Genomic DNA, 21,067 nt, shown 5'->3' on the forward strand with positions numbered 1-21,067 from the left:
GGAAGGAACAGAGCCCTTCAGGTGCAAAACTCATGCTAGAGAGGTAGATGCATCATAGTTTAAATCTTAAGGCCGCTGACCAAGCCAGTGTGTTTGACGAATTGGGATTGAGAACGTGTTGGGTAACAGTGCGCTTTTAGTATGACATTTCATTAACAAACAGTAGAGAGCGAGTGAGTAATGAGAGCAGCGATCACACCAGTTTTTTTTTTTTTCCTATTTATTTGAAAGAAAGTTGAAGGAGAGAGAAATAAGGAGAAGGTGGGCTGAGATTGTGGAGGAGGGGGATATGATATGAAGGAAACAGATGGAATCAATCGGAGATGTAGAGGGAGAGCTACACAGAAGAGGTGTGAGGCATGAGGAAAGAAGGGACGTGGCAGATGGTAAAGGTAGCTGTGGCCCAAATGGCCTCTTGATGCCCCGTAAGACAGACACACACATACAGACTCACACATGCACAAGTGTGTAAGGTCAGAGAGCGGTCACATCACCTGTGGTCCTGTGCACATACAACTTACACAGAGGAATGGAACTTTTTGTCCATATTGCATTTTAACAGACACATTGAAATGCACTGAAAATTCATGTTTACACAATTATTGGTCATTGTTTCACAGTCTGTAATGCAGTAAATGAACATCATGCAGGTTTATGAGTTGATTTCAACGTGATTCAACCAACCAGCTACCTTTATACAATGATTATTAATGATCAGCCGGTTTAAAGTATCCAAGCCGTGTCTGTTGGGTTACCAGGGCATTTGGTTTTAAAAATAAAAAAAGGCTTTGGTTAGGTTTAGGTAAAGACAGAATGGCCTACTTATGATGAGGCAAAAGTACCAGAAATGAATGATCAAATCTCTAAAATACAATACATATGTCTGTAAAGATCTCAGGAAATATACAGTCTTCTTTTTGGATCATTCTGCAGCACACTAGTTACATCCAATGCCCTGTTTTAGTGCCAATGCAGGAAGTAGTATGCCCTGTGGAGGTCCAGGTGGCGGATGGGCATGTCCATGCAGGGGGCCTGTTACAGACCATTACATGACTTTAAATTAACCATAAAATTCCCCTTACCTATAAAATACTACAACCAAAACAAAGTTGCCATGCATGTAGACATTAATAATAATATCGATTCAAAAGCATTGGCATTAACATGAAAACTGTTGTCATTGAAAGTAATTCAGGGTTTTGCACAACTGACCAATACCAACGTTATAACTGGCAACTGCAGTAAATGAATATGCAGAGTGGGAAATTAATAAATAATTACAGTAAATTATACATTAAAGTTCTTACAAAGTCTACAAAGTTTAAGTGTTTTTTTTTCCATGTCTTGCTCCATATCTCACCTATACACCAGTATCAGGCCCAACGGTGGCAAAAAAGCCATTTAGTAGATATTTTTAATGGTATTTTAGAGTTTATAACACCCTGGAAAATCATTAATAATGTTGGTGACTCATCCTGCACTCGGGGGCGTATGTTCATTTTTCATCCAATAAACCCTTTCTTTATTTTATAACGCTGGATGTATAGAGGGAGTGTTGGGACCTCCACAGGTTACTGTACAAAAGCACAACTTCATAACTTTATTCAGCGATTTAATTGAAATTAGGTCATGTTTTATTGAGAAAGTGTTTGCTGGTTTTCCACCTGCTACCAAATGTACTGATAACCAACAGCTTCTCAGTGAACACCTCTGGACCGGAGGACAGTTACAGTACCAAGGTGATTTATGGAGTTTCCTGGTTAACAGATACGGGCAGCTTTGTTGCAAAAGTAATCGCTAACTGCTGCTAAATGTAATGTTAGCTGGTTAGCACAGTAAGCGATTCCATTCGCTGACTCGGCCCTGTGATGCCAGGAGCCAGACTTGGCAAGAAAACCACCTCGGTACTGTAATTACTGTAATTAAACTAGCCTCCAACTTCTCAGAGGCTGTGTCCTGAACACTTGCCAACCAAACAACCACAGTTCAGTTCACTGAAAGCTCCGGGTCCAGGAAAGAGACAGCATTGGCAACTTAGTGGTTAGGGGGTGGGGTTGTTGATAACCTACATTCCACGCTATTGACTGCTGCATGTTTTTACAGAAAAAACGCAACTATGCCGAAACAAATAGCACTCGTTTGGCCGTTCCATGGGAAGGACTAGCTTTACTTGTTCATATCCTGGTTTCTACAGTTTTGCAGCAATTGTGAAAATACATTTCTTACCTGTAAGGCTGAGTTGCAGCAATCCACTTGAAGGTCCCCCTCCTGACACATATTAAAATGTATAGAAAACAATGTACTTTACTGTACTGAAATGTTTTTCTGATGTGTTTTTTCCACAATAGAACTCCAATTATCTTGCTGAACTTGTCAAAATTACTCCTTCAATGGAGGATGAGTGTCATTTAAATGAAAATGTATTATATGATGATTATATAATATGATTACGCAAATGAGTGTAATTTCAGTTCATTCTCAGTGTTCGTGCACTGGAGGCTTCAAGTTTCCTCATCACACTTGTGTATACTGAATATTGGACCAGGATTGGCTTCCAAACTGTTGTGATGTCACAAATCATGCTCGTAGGCCCGCCTCTTGAAATCAGATCGACACTTTCAGCCTCTGCACATAAATCATTCTACTCAGTGGAGCTCAAACATTCAACTATAGGAACAAGAAGAAAACACATTTTTGACTGGAGGGGGACTTTAAGAAAACGATGTTCAAGAATTTCATCATCAAAATCCACTAAAAAGTAGTCAGAATATACTCTTTAAGAGTTAAAAGACTCCAGTGCACTTTCTGATCCGCCTGAAGAGGCAGGATTTAATGACATTTAGGGAGTAGGTCTTCTTAAGAGCCTTTGATCTTCCTGATAAAAACCTCATATTTCCTCCTGAATGTGTACCGATTCTTGAACAGAGACACAAAGGTAAAGGCAATATCTTCAGCTGCGAAAATAAATGCAGTCAATGGAGAATCAGCTGGCACTTTTTTTCTCATTTCCTGTGAAATAATCCGTCAGCATCAACTGACAGAAGCAGTTACTTTCATATAAGATGAGGCAGACACAGAGCCTGGTTTGTGTGTGTGTGTGTGTGTGTGTATTGTGAATTTTGACAGGACAGCAAACCTTGTGAATGGTGAAGTTTTATTCTAGTCGCTCTACAGAGAGAGGGAGAGAGAGAGAGAGATAGAAAGATAGAAAGAGAGAGAGAGAGAGAGAGAGAGAGAGAAACAGTGCCACTGTACAGAAAAGCTCCTGTGAAATTCACACAAAAAATATTGTTTTTACTCTTTATCATTTATAATTCTCCATGATGATGTATTCCAGTATGAATTTACAAGCGATGTATACAGGTGTCGTTTCTAAATATATTCAAAATAGTTCCTTAAAAGTCTTTGAGGAAGTATTAGTTTAAAAAAAAGCTCTATTCTTACAGCAAACCATAAAGAAAGAGGTCTCGTATCTTTGGAGGGATAGCAGACTCAAAGTAGAGGGTTGCTTTTTTTCTTTTCATCTTCTTTACAGTTGAAGTCCTGACTACACATGAAGGAGAGGGAAGAGAGAAGCAGAGCTGGTGATACAGTAATTCTCACCTGCCATTGGAGGAAGAGCAAGGATGTCCCCGCCATACCGAACCAAGCCCTGACCCCCCCGACCCGCGACCCCATCAGGCTAAAAACATGGCCTGATAATGGCCCGTCAGCGAAATGGGAAGTTGCAAAAGGGTCAGGTTCTCGCCTTCTCCCCCAAAACAGCAGCAGCATCTTCATCGTGTTAAACATAGGAGTTTTTTTTTTCTCTCAAATATGTATATACTCACACCTGGTTACAACGCATTAGTGATCATAACATCATAACAAAAAGAACTAACAGAAAAAGAAAACATAAAACATTAAAATTGTTACATCTGGGGTTGCATGCCATCACCTCATTATTTATCATTAAATGTAATTAAAATACATTTTTGTCATTAAAAAGAGCAGGGTTGTCATCACAAGGGTGTGTCTGAGTGTGTGTTTTCGTGTGTGTGTGTGTGTGTGTGTGTGTGTGTGTCTGAACATAAAACAGCATCAGTTTACATGACAGTTCTGTAAAAAGTCGAACAAATAGAACAAATCATCATGAGTTCGTAAAATGCGAGGGTGCTGTTTGATATTTTTACATGTGCATATTGTTCACTTGTCAGCTCACGCAAGCAGCATGTGGAAGATAAATATGATAATAATAATAATAAATATGCAGATAAAGATGCAAAAAAAAGAATGTTGCTCGTCAGTCAACATCGGGTAAGCTGATTGGGGAGCGAGGAGAGGTTCACCGCAGTATTCCAAGAGTACAAAAGGGCGATATGACCGTGGTTGTTAAAGATGGAGCTTCAATTGAAACACAGTGGCTAATGCAGTCGACTGTCGTTAAAAACCATGGAAAGGAAAGAGAGAGAGTATTCCATATGAGGGTAGCTTTTCAGATTTTGGACGTTTAAGCAACGTCCTCCATTCTTTTAAGGGTGCTCAGTTTTGCGAGGAGCGCAGCTGCACGCAACGCACTCCTCACTGAGCGAAACGATCTAAGCCCCCTACCGTCATCCCTCCTTTCCCTCCTTCTCTTCCTCTTCTTTTCTCTTTACTTGGGTTGCATTAGCTCGGGCAAAGAGCCGAACTGGAAGACCTAGGACTGGTAAACATCATAAGGAGAAGAGTTTGATTCTGCATTGCGGCCACTATAAATCATGTTGTTGTTTTACTTTGTTTTGGTTTTTTTTTCTTTTTTGTTTTTCTTTTTTCTACAAAAGAAATCTCTGTGTTCTGTTGCTACGGTTGAAGCTCCCCCAAAACGCACAGAATCATCCTGAGGTATTTTATTTGATACAATTTGGCTTTGTGAATCCAATCAATCAAGCAAATCAATCAGTCAGTAAAGATGGATACATGATTTTTCTTTTGACTGCACAATTTGTACAGCATTAATGCTACAAAAAAGTGTTTTTTGTGGGCACGCATGTAACAAGGAAGAATGTGCATGTGCAAGTCTTTTTCTGCTAAGTGTTATAAAAAAGAACAAACAAACAAAACAAACAGATGCATAAACAATCAGATTAGGAACCAAATGTTCTGGTTAAGACTTCAAGCTTACCCAAGATCTGCCATGCACACACACAACTTACTCCACACTAAGATGGACACATGATTGATGAGCACATAACAGTGGAGCCTTCGGCTCCGTCCCTCTTCATCTTGCCCCACCCACCCCTTCCCGCCCAAACAAAATGATGAAGGTAAACAAGGGATCCATCTTCAAGTAGTCTTCAGATCCTCAAGAGCCCTGGTTGATTATGGATCAACAGTAGTTGATGATCAATAATTGTTAACCCAATCCCCAGCTGCAGTGGTCAGACACTGTGTAGCACTGCTACTGCTGTACCAACCAAACAACCACAGTTCAATTCACAAAAACTGAAAACTAATAAGGTGAAATAGTTCTATAGTTATCCAACACTCTAGTGATGTGTCATGTTGATGGAGGAAGGGAGGAAGAAGAAAGGAGGAAAGAAGGAAGGAATCTTCAGGTTTTTTTTTATATAGCTAATACCCTGTTTCTCAGTGGCAGGGAGGTCAAAAGGCAAAAACACATCAGCATCCAGCCCCTCAGACAAGGTGGCAGTGGACACAATTGTCATTTCATCCTTTTCTCCCTTGTTTATCCCCTCTTTGCTCTCTTCCCTTCCAACATTTCCTTGCTCTTTTGCAGCGGTAGCCACAGCATGACACTGATTTACTAAGCACAAAGGTTCAAGGGTAAAGGTTCGATTGTACAAGTATCCATCCGACATATCTGGCAAGACATAGTCCCTTTTCAAAAAACATGTAAAATATGTGTCTGAGAGTGTATTTGTGTGTATTTTTGTCTTCTCCGACACTGAAAAAAATCAACACATGCAAAATAATCTACTACTCTTGATGGTAATTTTCAGAAAGCTATGCTTTTTTCAAAAGCAAATGTGGGAGAGGTTTTTTAAAACTAATGGCTATTGTACTACCAAATAAGCAAACACTAAAATCCTACATAGGGGGATCCGGATGCCAGAATCCCTAATAAATCTTATAGTTTAATAGAATAAAAAAGCAATACTTTGCAATTATTTTTCTATGTGCAGCGTCACAAATGAAATGCCCTTCAATTGCCTCAGGTTTTCCCTGCTTGTCTTTCCTTTTCCATCAGTCATTTTGTCAGTCTTTTTTTATCTGTCAGTCTGTAAACATTATTCATTGATAGCACCTACATTACTCTCAGCTTCTTATCACTATCATGTCTCTACAAGGTTTTTACCAAGCACACAATACCTAACTGCCCATAAGTACTAGAGGCTCCACTCTGTTGCCATTTAGCCTCTCATCTCCTTCCTCCCTCTCTCTCCTCTTGCACTGCCAGGTGTCTCGGTGGCCATATTTGTCAGAGTAACAAGCAGCAGACCGTTGGACTAGCTCACTGTGACGCCTCTGCCCTCCTGGGACGCCTTCATGTCTGGCCACGACATCAAACGTGCCCATCTGGTCTCCCTGTCAGTCCTGTTCTCTTCAACTAACAACCCCTGAGCCTGACAGTGGAGGTGGAAAGGAAAAGGGAGAAGGGGTTGAAAGAGAGGTTATCTCCTCTCTCTGTCCCTTTAGTTCCCTTCTCATATAATTTCTCCAATCCTTCTCACCACAGCCTCACACAAATCAACCTCTTTTTTAACAACACTTGTAAGAGTCCTCCTTTACTTCAACGTAGGCCTTCTCTGCCCCACTAATGGGACTATGCCACTTCATACCCCTTTATAACACCTAAGGGGTTACTGATTCCCCTCCCATTTCCACCAGGATACCTTACGGCAACGTGCCAGCCATGCAGCCAACTCATTGGTACATGGCAGAGAATGGACAAATATGATGATATCATCTGCAAAGAGAGTAGTAGTAGTAGTACCATCATACCCAAGAGGGCACGAGTTCTTTTGGATTACAATGTCGAAGAGAAGAAGAAAAAAGTAGTGTGGCTATGGCATCCCTTGGTGGATAACATAGTTGATAAATTATAATACAAACCCAGAGAGGAGTAAAGAGGAGAGAACACATTATTTCTTAAACTAAACATCTGACTCCAGACTGGGGATTTTTTTATACACCCGTCTATTGCTGAACTGGGCTGAGTTTAGGACGCCACGTGGGGCCGGGTATGCACTAGTCTTATTGGCTGAGTAAGGCATCACATGCTCTTTATTGTACATGTCATTGGCTATCCGCCCATCCCGTGAGCAGTATGAAGTGGTGGATTTAACAGATGAGCGGAGATTGTTCGCATCATTGCGTGTTTTGATGGGGGGCGCTCCGAGGACCGCTGCAGGTGAGGCCACTGCCAGCTGTTTGTAAATATCAGAGGAGCTACGCCCATGGACCAGTCTGCTGCTGGTGTCATCCCTCAGCGAATGGCTGAGGAAAGGGTTATCCGAGCCATGGGCCGGGTACAGGGACTTGCTCCTCTTGCTCTCCTCCAGGTTGTGGTTAAACAGCATTGATTTGGAGCCGGTACCAAACAGTCTGCCGGAATAGGGACGCATGCCGAAGAGGTTCGCATAGTGCGAGTCAGATGCGGAGTCCAGGAAGCGGTCCTTCTCCTTGAGGCTGACACTGCGCGCCGGTCGGCCCAGGTCTACATCCTTGGGCTTTTCTAGCATGATGTTGTCAAAGGAGTGCTGACGACTCAGCCTCAAGCGGTTTCTCTTTTGGACATGTGGCCCATCTGTCTGTGGCCAATACAGACCAAACATTTCGTCTGGTTGCTGCTGCTGTTGGTGGTGCATGGTGGGACTGACCAAGGGGTCTGCGAGGAGCTGGTCCTCAGTAATATCATACAAGTTGGCTTGGTGGAGGCATGCTTCACACCGATTATACGGTGAGCGTGTGGCCGAAGTTGAGGGAGCAGATACAGTAGCAGTGTATGGCCCTCCTGGTGGGTAGCCAGCGGTCACTTTGGACAAGCAGGAACGACAGTGCGTCTGTTTGTAGCGATCAATGGATTCATGTGGGGACAGGTTTTTCTCTTTCAGGCTGTAGTGTTTAGAGTAAGTTGGGTCTGGCAGAAGATCTGAGTCGGTGTGATGCAAAGGCGAGGAGTTCAGATGAATGATGGGCTGCTCACACTTCCGATAGTTGTCACTGTGGTCGGAGTAGATCTCGGGGTAATCCAAATCATCTGCAGCAAGGCCTCGACTTTCGCGGTAGTGAATGGGGTCTGAGTGCAGGCTCAGCTCTCGGTCTGAGTCAATGGTGTAGATTTTCTCTCCTCCTCCTCCTCTCCCGGTTTGGTTGGTTCCTCCGGTGACCTGCTTAGTCTTTAAGTAGGACAGTTCCACCTCACTGCAATCCCTTGGGTATTTTGACGTCACCGATCTTTTTTTTAAGTTGTCCTTGGGCTTCAGGTGCTTGTTGTTTTCTGGGTCCTTGTAGGAGGGTGCCCTGCTGGAACAGTCGGAGATGTCGGAGTGGGCTGCGTCCTCAGGGAGGTAGCGCTGTGTCTTCATCGACATTCGTGGGTCTGGCATCAGCATGTCAGGCATCGGAGGGGGCCCAGGTGGCACAGAACGGAGTGTGTCGACTGACTTCTTCCACAGGGTCCGGGGCGGCTTGGCATTGGTCTGGACCGAATCAGCATTCACTGCCACCTCTACTGTGTTGGGATTGGCATCATTCAGAGTCAGAGGATGCTGGCCACCTTGGAAGATGTAGTTGTTAAGGTGGTCTTTGTGGCGGTTAGCAAGGTAAGACTGCAGGTCACCAGTGTCCCCATAGATCATATCTTTGGGAGCGTAGCTTCGGTTGTCAGCGTAGATGAAGTTGCCCTTCTCTGCCATCATGTCCATGATCATGGGGCCAGCTGAGTGCATGAACTCGCGTTTGGGCGAGTTCATGCGGGAGCCACTCAGGTTAGACATGTTGGTCATCTGTTTGGCTGACTTAATGAGCTTAAGCATTTTGTCTTGGGGGCTGAAGTCCAGATCTGTCTTTTTCTTCATGTCAATATGTACTCCATGGATGCAACTCCAGATTCCCTGCATGGAGACAGATGGATAAACCAGTGGAATGGAGGCGGGAATGAGGGAAATGCAAATAAAAAATGAGGGGAGAGGGGAGTTGGAGGGGGAAAGAGATGAAATGGAATCAAACATTAAGAGGGGTTGGGAGAGAAATGGAGAGAGACAAACAAAATAATGATTACTTATCCACTCTGGCCAAACATATTTGTGCTCTGTATGTTTTATTGTAATGTATTAAATTGGTAGTAGTGCAGACAACAAGGTCTTTTATCCCCATTAACACAAACAAAACAGTATTAAATCGAATTTAATTTTCTCTGAAACAGACTTGTTTTGCAATTCACAAAGACAATCAAACTGCACCCTTCAGTTAAGATAGAAATATGTTTGGTGCAAGATATGAATCATCTAAACCCTGAATGACTGGTTTAAGAGGATGGTGCAGTCAAAACAACATAATAATTTAGAACGTTCTAAGTAGAAAGGATTCAGAATTCATCATAAACACACCAGGACAACAAAATCAGACAGAATATTGCTTAAAAAATAATCCAACCAGGCTAAACACAGTCTCACAAGCCCAGCTACCAGCAAACATCATAACCCAATGAAATACCAGTATTTGTAAGGAGCACATAGACAAAGTGCCTTGTGTCTTATATTCAGTAGAATTCATCCAGAAATGAGAACCTGAATCAACAATGCCCTGAAAATATGAGAAATTGTTACAGGAATTTTTACAATATCTCTCATAACTCTATGCCCCAAGCCTCCCTCAACAGTGCTCCAGGGGTGATACATCTGTGAGAAGAAACATAAGTAAATTGGTGAAATTGCCATCAGTATAACTACGAGGAAGGTGAAGATAAACACTCTTTTTATTTGGAGCAACAGCCAAACAACAGCTGTCAATATAATGCCCGAAAAATCTCCTGCAAGTATCCATCACAGGATCAAAGTCCTTTTTATCAACACAAGATACCCCATTAAGGATGTCTTCTGCCCTTAATTGCTCTTGAGAACGGCTTTGAAATAGCATCCTCTTTTCAAACCTTACTTTATCTTCTGTAAAAGTTTTTCTCTCCTCGCTACCCCCCTCTGTTAACTTTGAAAAACAGAGTCACACTCTGCCTCAAAAATAGTGCAGAGACACTGCAGTGCTTTTAGGGATGCACGTCCACGTCTTCTGCTCTCACACAAACCGAGGGAGAATGCTGACCTTTTAACAGAATGAGAGAGAATAGATTGATTTAGCGTGGGTTTGCCGTGATTTCACCCAAAAACATGCTGCAAATTAGGATCTATTTTTGTCGATATTCAGGGCTGCCTCGTGATCCCCCCCTCCCGTCTCCATCCCCATCCTCCCCTCTCATCCTCCTTTGTGCAGCCCTCCCTCCTTCCCCCTTGTTTCGCTCAGTTTCTTACTTTAGCGGTAGCTCTCTTTCTCTGCATGTGTGTGTGCGTGCTTGCTCTGCTCTGCTCTCTTATTTCGCTGATAGAAAATATAACTAAGACAGGCCTGTCTGACCCCAATAATGCTGCATTAGCCCCCAGTATACTTGCAATGCTTTGCTGCACCTTACAGCCTTGGACACGACCACTTGAACCCAGTCAGACCACCCCAGGCCCAGATATACACACAGCCACATACTCACATGTGCACACACACTCACAGTGGCCTGATTATGCGAGCTGACTATTGGGCCAAATTTAAGACTGTTGTTTCAAAGTGTGTCTTAAAAAAATAATTATGCGCAAAGCTGGAGCAGGGCTGTGTTCTGCCAAACCACAAAACAGGCTAAAGAATGCTTGTAAAACATGCCTGCACACCCAAACATGCATGTCCGACACAAACTGGTCCTTACCCGACTGATGGAGAAAAGAAGACCCGGCTTGCCCGTGCAGACCCCGGTGAAGCAGTATCTGAGCCTCCAGTAGAAGAGATGCTCAGAGACAAAGGTGATGAGGGAGAGCCCCATGGCAGTGGCCAGCATGTAGAAGACTCCGGCCATGTTGTCTATATCCAGCTGACTGGACATCACCTCATTCTTCTCATTGTGGCAAATTCCTGTCAGCCACTGGGCTTCGAGTTCCTCCATTTCACCTGAAAAGGACAGAGAGAGACTCAAATCCTTCACTGAAAAGCTCATTGCAGGGTAAAAATGCCATAAGCTGATGAATTTCAATCCGAGTTTGTTCCCTGAAACATTATGTGAGACAGAAATCTACATTTAGAATTAATAAGCTATGCATGTTTGTAAAATAATCCCAGAAAATGTTTTTGTTTCAACGGTCTCATATTATGCCAATTTTAAAGTTAATTATTTTAGTTTGGTTGTCATCTAGCGAATGTTTGCACTCATTAATGTTCAGAAAACACATTATTTTTCTCATACTGTCCATTATTGCAGCGCCTCTGTTCACCCTCTGTCTTAACGCTCCGTCTCTAAGGCCCCTCTCCCTGCTCTGATTGGTCAGCTCTCCCAAACCTGAGCAGGCACCGCTCCCACTGTATTTCTGCTTCAGCCATGTCAGCATTTTTACAACCACCGCTGTTTCTGCGGGCGTGGCTGAGGCCGGTGGCTGTACAGTTATGACCTCGTTCGAAGGCACAGTTTCTGAATACAGGCTGTGAGTATTTCTCTGTGGATTTAGAGTTTTTGATACTTTGGAAGTATTTATACAGGATGTAGACCTGCTTTATAATAAGAACAAATACATTTCCACAATATGTAACCTTTAAATGAAATGATGGTCAATGTCACCGTCATCTACAGAGAAAGTAGGCAAGTAGTTCTACAGTATTCTAATTCACATCACACTGGTTTCTGCGCTCAAGAAGGAAAAATGTCTGTTTAAGGCTCAATATGTACGAATAGGGGCAGCATATAATCAGAGTATATGCTAACTCAGAGTATATGCCGGGGGCTAGCTGGTAAGCATGCTAACTTCAGTATATATCTCTGCAACACTATACATAGACGTCTTTGACATAACATCAAAACTGTTATTTCTTCACATTCTGTTGATCATTTTAGTTAATTTTTTGAATGTTTTGTCCCAAAATTCTTTCATATTGCAACTTTAAGATTTGTCACGTTTTGGTTAAATTTTCATGAATATTTGGGTGAATTTTGATTAATAATATCCAAATATAACCTAATTAAGGTTAAATGCTAATGCATTTCTCTAACGATTTGGTTTTCCGGGGAGCTGTTGTTAAAGGATAAGTACCGTTTTTTACAACCTGGACCTTATTTCTGGCAAAAGATATGGTCATTTACTCACCCAGATAACTTTGGTGTCATTCGGCGTCGTTCGGACGAAATTAGATCCAGTGTAGCGGCGATATATCCATATAATGGGAGAGACGGGGCAGCGACACACAGCCTCTATATAACACATTATCTGCCACGAAACTAGTTCATTTCATCAATATTTTGTTATGAAATGCTAGCGCTATTAGCCTCTGACTCCGGGCTCGTCTATTGTCAACATCCGGGGTCTGTAGGCTGATCTACTACCTCTGACCTGGAAGATGTCGTCTCTGAGCTGCGCGCGCACCGCGACAGCCCAGCTTGTTTACCTGTAGCTGCTGCTGCTAGTTTGACCCCGGATGTTGATAACGGACGAGCCCGGACTCAGAGGCTAATAGCGCTAGCATTTCATAACAAAATATTGATGAATTTAACTAGTTTCGTGGCAGATAATGCGTTATATAGAGGCTGTGTGTCGATGCCCCGTTACTCCCATTATATGGATATATCGCCGCTACACTGGATCTAATTTCGTCCGAACGACGCCGAATGACACCAAAGTTATCTGGGTGAGTAAATGACCATATCTTTTGCCAGAAATAAGGTCCAGGTTGTAAAAAACGGTACTTATCCTTTAATAAAATAAATTTCTTTGGGCATCACCATCTGCTGGGCTTCCAATGCCCTCCTTGTCGTCTGATAGGGCGAAGAGATTGTCTCTTTAGTGTTAATGAAAGAAAGGTAGAGAGCAACAAAGACCCTATCTCTTCCCATTCCTCACTCTGTGTTCCCTTCCCTCAGTCCCCCCCACCCCTCTAGCTTCCTCTGTGACATTTGGCGCGTGGCTAATCCAATCTGTGTCATTCAGGGCTGGATAACTAAGGCTGCTAGTGAGGAAAGACAAATATCATGGTGGTGTTGAGCTACACGTCTTGAGGGTGCAGTGTCACTAAGACATAATTAACCCTTTAGGACAATTGATGAGGATTTGTTGCACTTTGAATTGCCAATACACTAATAGATGTATTTACAATGCATCTGTTTATTATGACGTGAGGACATGCATGGAATTGGCAACAATAGAGATTGAAGATACATGAGATCTTTGGGTATCAACAGGTCACTTTTTCCTTTTCTTTTTTTTGACCGAGTGCATTCAAGGGAAAAGCTGAGGGGGGCTGTGACTGTCTGCACTGTTGCTCTGACTCCAGGGGGAAGTGTTGCTGAAATTCAAATTTTGTTCTCTTTTCAGCAGTCAGACGGCTCAAGCAATAGTCTGGTGGCCAGTCAGCTGGAACACAGGAACACAAGTATCTACAAGTTTCATCTACACTTTCAGGGCTTTTAAAAACGTTTGCGTTTGAAGCAGAAACCCGACCCAAAACATTTCTTTAAGATGTGAGTGCAGTCGCAAAAGTTTTGAGAAATTCTTCCCTGAATGTAATCCATCCCAGCTTAGGACATTCATTTAAAGTTTCTGCAGAATGCTTGTCTGCATGTTGAATAACTTTGACTCATAAACAGTAGAGCCAAAATACTTCTTCATCCTGGCTGGATGATATATAGGTCTGACAGACTACAAGTCAAAATGTATGAAGTTGTACCATTGCCACTGCTCTAAGACGGATACATGTGATCTGGACTTTGCTCTCTGAAACTAGAATTAAACAGAAAGTAAGTAAAGAGGGCAAACTTTGTCCATTGCCATATGCTTGGCAACAGGTACTGCATATAACAACAGGACATGACGATGGAATACTCTCATTTCTGTATTAATCAATCAATCAATCAATCAATCAGAAAAAAGTGCCTTTTAACAGGCAGAGACCTCGGAGCAGAACCGGACTCGGACTGTATAATTTGTCAGAATTAAAGCTTACCCCCTTTTGACCAAAGCGAACCAAGTGCTGGTTCTGGGCTGGCTCTGGTCAAATTTACGACTACGACCTTTACAGTCATAAGTGGTTTTAGTTGGACCTTGGTCATGATAACCCAGCCCCTGACATAAGCAGTTCTTTGTTCTAGACCAGCAAAGACCCACTCTGGAAACCACTTCTCCTGGCCAAAACTGATTCCAGGGTAGGCACTGGCTCCGAACCAGCACTTGAACTGCCTTGGTTGAAAAAAAAAAAAGACAAAATGTGACCTTTATCTGGCTCAGCCATGTCTATGACAAGCTGCTTTGTGTCTGTCTGTCTGTTCCTTCCTCAGCCTCCTCCACTCTTTCCGTCTTCTCTCCCTGTCCGTGAAAAGCCATATGCTCTCGACCCACATTGTGTCTATCTGATCAAGTAGCATCTGCCCAGACACGGAGTCACTGTCATCTATCAAGGGCCTGCCCTCCCCTCACTCCCAACCTCTCTCTCTTTCTCTTCACCTGACACACACTCCTTCCTTGTCGTCCTCTCATCTCGTGCTCCCTGCCGCGTCCTCCCTTCGCCCTCTCTCTGGCCATCGCGCACATTCACTGTCTACCCTTTTTCCCTCCCTTTCATCACTTTCTCCCCCCGTCTGTTTCCTCTCTCTCTTCCTCTGTCACACTCTCTTTGCAGTTCTTTTATCTCTTTTTTTCCCCCTTGCCATCTCTCATCCCATCATCTCTTATCGCCTTTCTCTCTTTTACTTTTTACAGTAGCACTGAATTTACGAGCGTAGTGCAAAGATACTACAGATTTTTAAACCGTGAACATTTGGAGTGAATGACTTTGGGAGAAAAGCTACATGAATAAAATGACTCAATGGGCTTAATAAAGGGAGACGGAAACAAAGCAAAACAAAAACAGTCTGATTTTTGTCGAAAAATCACCCAGCCGTGAAATATGATGGAGTGTGGTCTGCATGCTCTGCGGCCCTGATAAGATTCAGTTCGGGAGGATTATTATGACACCAATGTTCATTTAATCAACTTCAGTGCACTTAATGTGAGTGGCTGCGAACGCTTGCATCAGCAAAACGCTTTCGATGTAAAATGTAAATGAATCTGTCACTAAAAGCTCGAGCCGTCTTGCTTTCCTTCTGTTTTGCGGCAGGAAACTGTTTATGTAAGAACTTCTGAGGTACTGTAATAAAGGAATGTGGTGATTCAGAGTAATGCATATACACACACACACACAAACACACACACACACACACACAGATCTGGTGCTGCAGAGAAGAATATATTAGAATAACTTACACACTCTGCCCTCTGTTTAGAGCAGCCTTTTGTGTCCAGAATAACATCAAAGGACTATTTATACTTCACTGCTTTCCCTTTGTGCTGTCAGCAGACAAGGCAGAGATGTGTGTGTGTGTGCATGTGTGTGTGTGCATGAATTGCAATACTGGCAAGGAACGATGTAACCTTTTGCCTTCGTGGATAGTGTCCTGCACTTTGGATTTGTATACGAGAGCGCTTTGCGAGTGTGTTCCTCACCGTCTCCGATGATGGCCAGGATGGCCAGGTCCACCTGTCGCTTCCAGTAGGAGCCTTTCTGCAGAGCGATGCCGTAACCGGTGGTCGCAAAGATGTACCTGAGCACGAGCACGTCCAAAGACACACACGCAGACACACACACACAGAAAATACATATTTTAACCTTTAAACAAATCTTTTCACCTTTATTTCTCCAGATGGCGTCACTGTGAATACAAATATCTTTAAGGAGATGCCTCATGCATAACGATGCATATAAATGTCATGAAGTAGAGAAGTGGATATTTAGGTCGCAGAGGTACAATCAGTTCAGAAAAAAGTGGTAGTCTCTGGCCTTAAAGGGGAGGTGTCAGGTCTGTCTTAAAACAGAACTGACATGCCCCATGCATGTACATTGAAACAGCGTTGGCCTCCTTTATCATTCCTCCCTGTCACACTGACCGTAAAGAGATCCCTTCTGAAAGCAACGGAAGAGATGGAGGACAAACGCCCCAAGCCATATGAGGCTTCAGCAGTCTAGACTGATCAAATATGTATCGTGCGGAGTTACTTTTTAGTACAAAAAAAAAAATCCTCTTTGCGCCACCATGCCGCCACTGCAGTTTAGCAAGGAGGACACAAAGAGGGAATTTCGCACTAAAAAGACCTTAACTCTGGTAGATGCCAGCTTGATTTGTCTAACTCAAACTAGTGAAGTCTCATATTATCCTCATCTGAACTCAGATCGTAGACTGTGGCTTTTGTTCCCCATCACTGACATCAAAATGGCTTTAGAAATGGACCCCCTTGCAGCCAGTGTGGAAAGGAGAAACGACTGAAATGACCAATAATACTTTCAACGTACATATGGACATTTGTGTACCTTTTACTTAAAACATCTCTTTTTTCATTCAGTTATAATCGTTACAATCATTAAACACTGTATACGTTCCAGGTGTCTTGAAGTTATCCACAGTGACTGGTGACTGTTCTTTGTCAAAAAATATGAACATTCTATAATGTTACTAATTAAATCTATTCCCATTAAATAAACAATAATTTATTTACTCCTTCTTGTGAAGGGCTCATTGTATTGGATGAAATAAAAAATGCTCCTTTGAAAACAATTCACCCCTGCTCTGATCTCTCCAGGTCGTCTTCTTTCTTCATTCTAATGCATCACTTCCTTATTTTGGACCAATAGGATTGCACATTGATAGGGAACCACTTTCCACTCATCTCATTAGTGTAATACAATCTAGGGTGTGTTATGCTGCAATCCATTGCAAGCTGGAAGTCGATATTTCTGAGTCAGTATTCCCAACTTCCAACCTAAATGCGAACTGGTGCATTTTCTCAGGAAAACATGGACGCCTACGGCAAACTGGTGTTTGTATGTCAAGTCTGACTTAACAGATGAGGGCACTTAAAAAAAGACAGGAAACAGCACATTTCACTGTGGTGTCAGGCTTTGAGGATCTTGGCTAAATTTCCTGCTCAGAATTCCGACTTAGATGAATGTTACATTGCACTTTTCTTTGTCGGAGGTCGTTTTTTTCCAAGTCGTGAGTGCAATGGAATGCAGCACATTGACCCTGATGAAGATCGAGCCTTAATCTCACCGAGCAACAAGCCTTTCACATGATGGAGTACACCTAAAGTTATCAAAAAGCACCTGTATGTGATCAAAATAACTATGGCTTTATGTTTAAACCATAACATACTATTTATCTAATGAATCTGAATATCAGTCAAACATACGTGGTTGTCACCACAACACTGCACTCTGACAGTTCAAGTCATCGGTACCTTGAACCAGTGACTTCAGTCGCAGGTGCCTTCAGTGCAACAGGACCTGACTAGGAAAGAGTTTACACTTAAAGGTGCAATATGTACGAATTTTTTTTTCTTGCGGAGCCAAGTTCCGTTGCTTGCCTGCCCGGTTCTGGTTGTGGTGCCCATTACGGTCCTTGCTGGGTCGCCCCCATCCCAGGCTTGAAAACCTCCTCTTCCTGGAGCTCCAAAGTTCCTTCGCTAGCGCTGTAAACAACACCAACACTCCCCAAGTCTGAGCTCCCGGTGAGAGTCAGCGAACAGAACCATGAGCTGCATGGCTAACTGAGCTAAATAGCTAACAGCACCTACAGTTAGCGGTGATATGTGGTCCCACATTTATTTAGGCTATGAATTCAGCAGGTGGCCGAGTCTTACATATTGCACCTTTAAAAAGCAGATTGTTTCTTTCAAACAAACCAGATACAACCTGTTAGTTTGTGAACTTAAGCAATTTGTGTTACCTTGGGACAAAGCAAGGCATGCTGTTTCCACCTGTTTTCAGTCTTTGTGCTAAGCTAAGTTAGCTGGCTGCTGTTGGAAGCTTCATGTTTACTGTATAGATGTGAAGGAAGTCAATCTTCTCATCTAACTCTCACCAAGAAAGAGAATAAGTGGAATTCCCAAAGTGTCGCACGGAACTCAGTAAATACGCATTTTCAGAATCCATCTGGGTTGTAGTTTCATGCGTCTGTGCATTACACCTATAAACAAACATTTTGCAAAACTCTTCAAACAATTCTTTGCACCAAATTATGGCAGGATCAGACCATGAAGCGAGGAGAATCCCCACTAAAAGTGTCTTTTTTAACAAGACTTAAGGCGTTAGTTACCCGCTGCCAATGGTCACCAGCTTACATCCCTCATCTCTGCCGGCCATGTAGTTCAACACTGCAGCATCATAGATGAAGGCGTCGAGTTTACTGCAAAAAGAGGAGAGAAAAGAACGGAGGAAAGAGACAGAAGAGGACAGATAGACGGAGGGTGTGAAGACACAGCATGAGGGTTTTAATATGTTTTTTAAAGAGAGTGAGCGAGGAGTGCACAGGAGAGGACAGAAAGCAGGAGAGCGGGCTTATTTCTCAGAATGTGTTGCTCGCGGATCAATTCTAAAGTGTTAAATCATCTTCAATAGGACTTCAATCCGAGCGTAACCAAACACACAGAGGACACAGTGGGGGAGTGGCTGCGGTTCAATACAGCACGCTTCACTGCTGATAGGACCTTGGAGGCACATGGACAACCTAAACAAACTTGAGACAGACACAAACATTTACTCTCTCTCTCTCTCTCTCTCTCTCTCTGTCTCTTTCTGCCCCCTGTCCACACACACACACACACACACACACACACACACACACACACACACAGACACACACAAATAAGCAGGTTGCGAAGTGGAACGTATGGACGGAAAATATCCCAGACTCAGACTGACATTTTCAATGTAACTGATGCCATCACTTACCGCTGCTCTCTCACTCTGTCAGTGCCCGTACACACACTCTCACTCTCTCTCTCTCTCTCTCGCTCTCTCTCATACACACACTCGCACACACACACACACACACACACACACACATAGAGCCCTGCTAATAGTGCAGTGACTGGCTGGCATTTACTGAATGTCAGATCCAGCCCTCTAACGGAGGCTCACAGCCGATAGTTCAGCTGTGTAATTAGCTTAACCCAGCACTGGCTCCATCCGCATGCAGGCTGTGTGTCCAAACATGTCGGAAACCGGGTGCACGCATGTGTGTGCGCGCACACTTCAGTATGTGTGTGATTGTGCGCATGCGAGCATGGATTTTGTGCATGTTTGTAAACGCCAGCCAGACATACTGTGGCTATAATAGCTTGGAGTGAGGTTCAGCCATCACGATCCGTCACACCTTTATTTGAGTGAATGAAATGTAGCAGCACAGATTTTCTTGCCACTTTCCAACTATACCTTTGAATGAAAAATTTATAAATGACCGTTTAGTGTGACTCTAAATCTTATTTTACACCACTACAGGGAAAGTCTTCAGTAGAGTACACCACCTGTCAGTTAAACTACTCTGCAAAAGCATCTGGACCCCAAATGAAACATAACTTACGAGTTGGGACGCTGCGGAAAAAGTAAATAAAAACAGACTGTAATCTTTTGCAAATAAACAGTGTGGTCCTGCCGGTATGTTCCTGAGCCCATGCAGTATAATGCACTTTATAAACCTCGCCCTATTCTTGCTTGCTTATCACCTGTCACCAATGAACCTATTTACCTGTGGAATGTTCCAAACAGGCGTTATCGGAACATTCCATAACATTCCCGGTCGTTTCCCGCTCCTGTCCTGTCAACTTGTTTAAAACATGTTGCTGGCATCAAAGTGAGAAGCACATACTTACAAAAAAACAATGTGGTCGATGAGGTAAAACATTATATAATACTGTCTCAATGAATCCTAATCTAAAATCCTAAACCATAACTCTAACCCTGACTCTAACCCATTGGCACAAATTGTGAAATGTTTCCTCAGAAAAACATTTTCTCCGCATAGATACCTTTTGAATGTTTTACCATGACACTGAATGTGTGAAATCCAACACATCCTCATACCTACATGATCATCTCCAAAGACATATATCACCAGTCCCAAAGCTACATGACCGTTGTAGCTTAACAGACACACATACACAGGTCGTACAGTCACGGTTTCTGAAAACATTACGTTACACTATCTATGTGATGTAACTTCACTATGTTAGTAAGTTAAATGAACTCACCATTGACTTTTTGTTTTCACACTGGACATGAACAGTGGCCTTGTGAAAGAAAGTCCTGTGCTTATTTAACCCAATCATCCACAGACTTTTCACTCTACTCTACTACTTCCTGTCACTTCCTCCTTTGCAGCTATAATAGAGAGGCGAAGTCCATCCCTTCCAGTGTGCACCATGGGACTTTACTTTGGAAAAAATGTGTACAGTAGTCAATGGGGTGAGACAAACGCATTTTTGATTTCGTCTGAATTGTGCCATGAATCGTTTGACAATTTAAAGGATAACTTTGCAAATCAAGAAAGTCGCAGTTTGTCGAAAGATCAATATACATCACCAACACCAACATGGCCGTCACCTCGGCACAGAAAAAGGACTAAAAAGGGGACGATCTGGACCAACTAAGGTTTCAGCTGTGGGTTTTGGTTAGCGTTAATGGAGACAACTTCACTTACATGACGGTTGAGTGTATAGTCTTTCTGATTACGTATGATCAGTCTTATATTCATTAGATTTATACCAAACTGCGACATTCTTGAATTTTAAAAACGATCTTTTGAATTGACATACATCATATGTTTAATTCATGGCACAATTCAAACGGTATCAAGACATTTTTTGACTCTTGCCATTCACTACCATGCATATTTTTTTCTCTCAAAGAAGAGCCCATGGTGGTCCACCTGAAGGGGCGTGACTTCACCTCTATAACTACAACAGCTGCAGGAGGTCGTCACCTA

General features: G+C 42.8%; 1 protein-coding gene across 2 annotated transcripts in view; it reads right to left on the reverse strand.

Moving 5' to 3' along the window:
* Window positions 1-3,135: 3,135 nt before the first annotated feature.
* Window positions 3,136-21,067, reverse strand: part of grin2aa (glutamate receptor, ionotropic, N-methyl D-aspartate 2A, a) — a gene marked incomplete at its 5' end in the record, with an annotated part of 157,873 nt that continues 139,941 nt past the window's right edge. For both annotated transcript variants that reach the window (XM_084370623.1, XM_084370622.1), the window contains 4 exons: window positions 3,136-9,098; window positions 10,949-11,187; window positions 15,756-15,853; window positions 18,401-18,490. In XM_084370623.1, coding sequence (XP_084226749.1) covers window positions 7,137-9,098; window positions 10,949-11,187; window positions 15,756-15,853; window positions 18,401-18,490 — 2,389 coding nt within the window. In that variant the 3' untranslated portion in view covers window positions 3,136-7,136. The remainder of the gene's footprint in view (window positions 9,099-10,948; window positions 11,188-15,755; window positions 15,854-18,400; window positions 18,491-21,067) is intronic.

Source organism: Pagrus pagrus, assembly GCF_965226575.1.
Source record: "Pagrus pagrus genome assembly, chromosome: 13".
Classification (NCBI taxonomy): Eukaryota; Metazoa; Chordata; class Actinopteri; order Spariformes; family Sparidae; genus Pagrus; species Pagrus pagrus.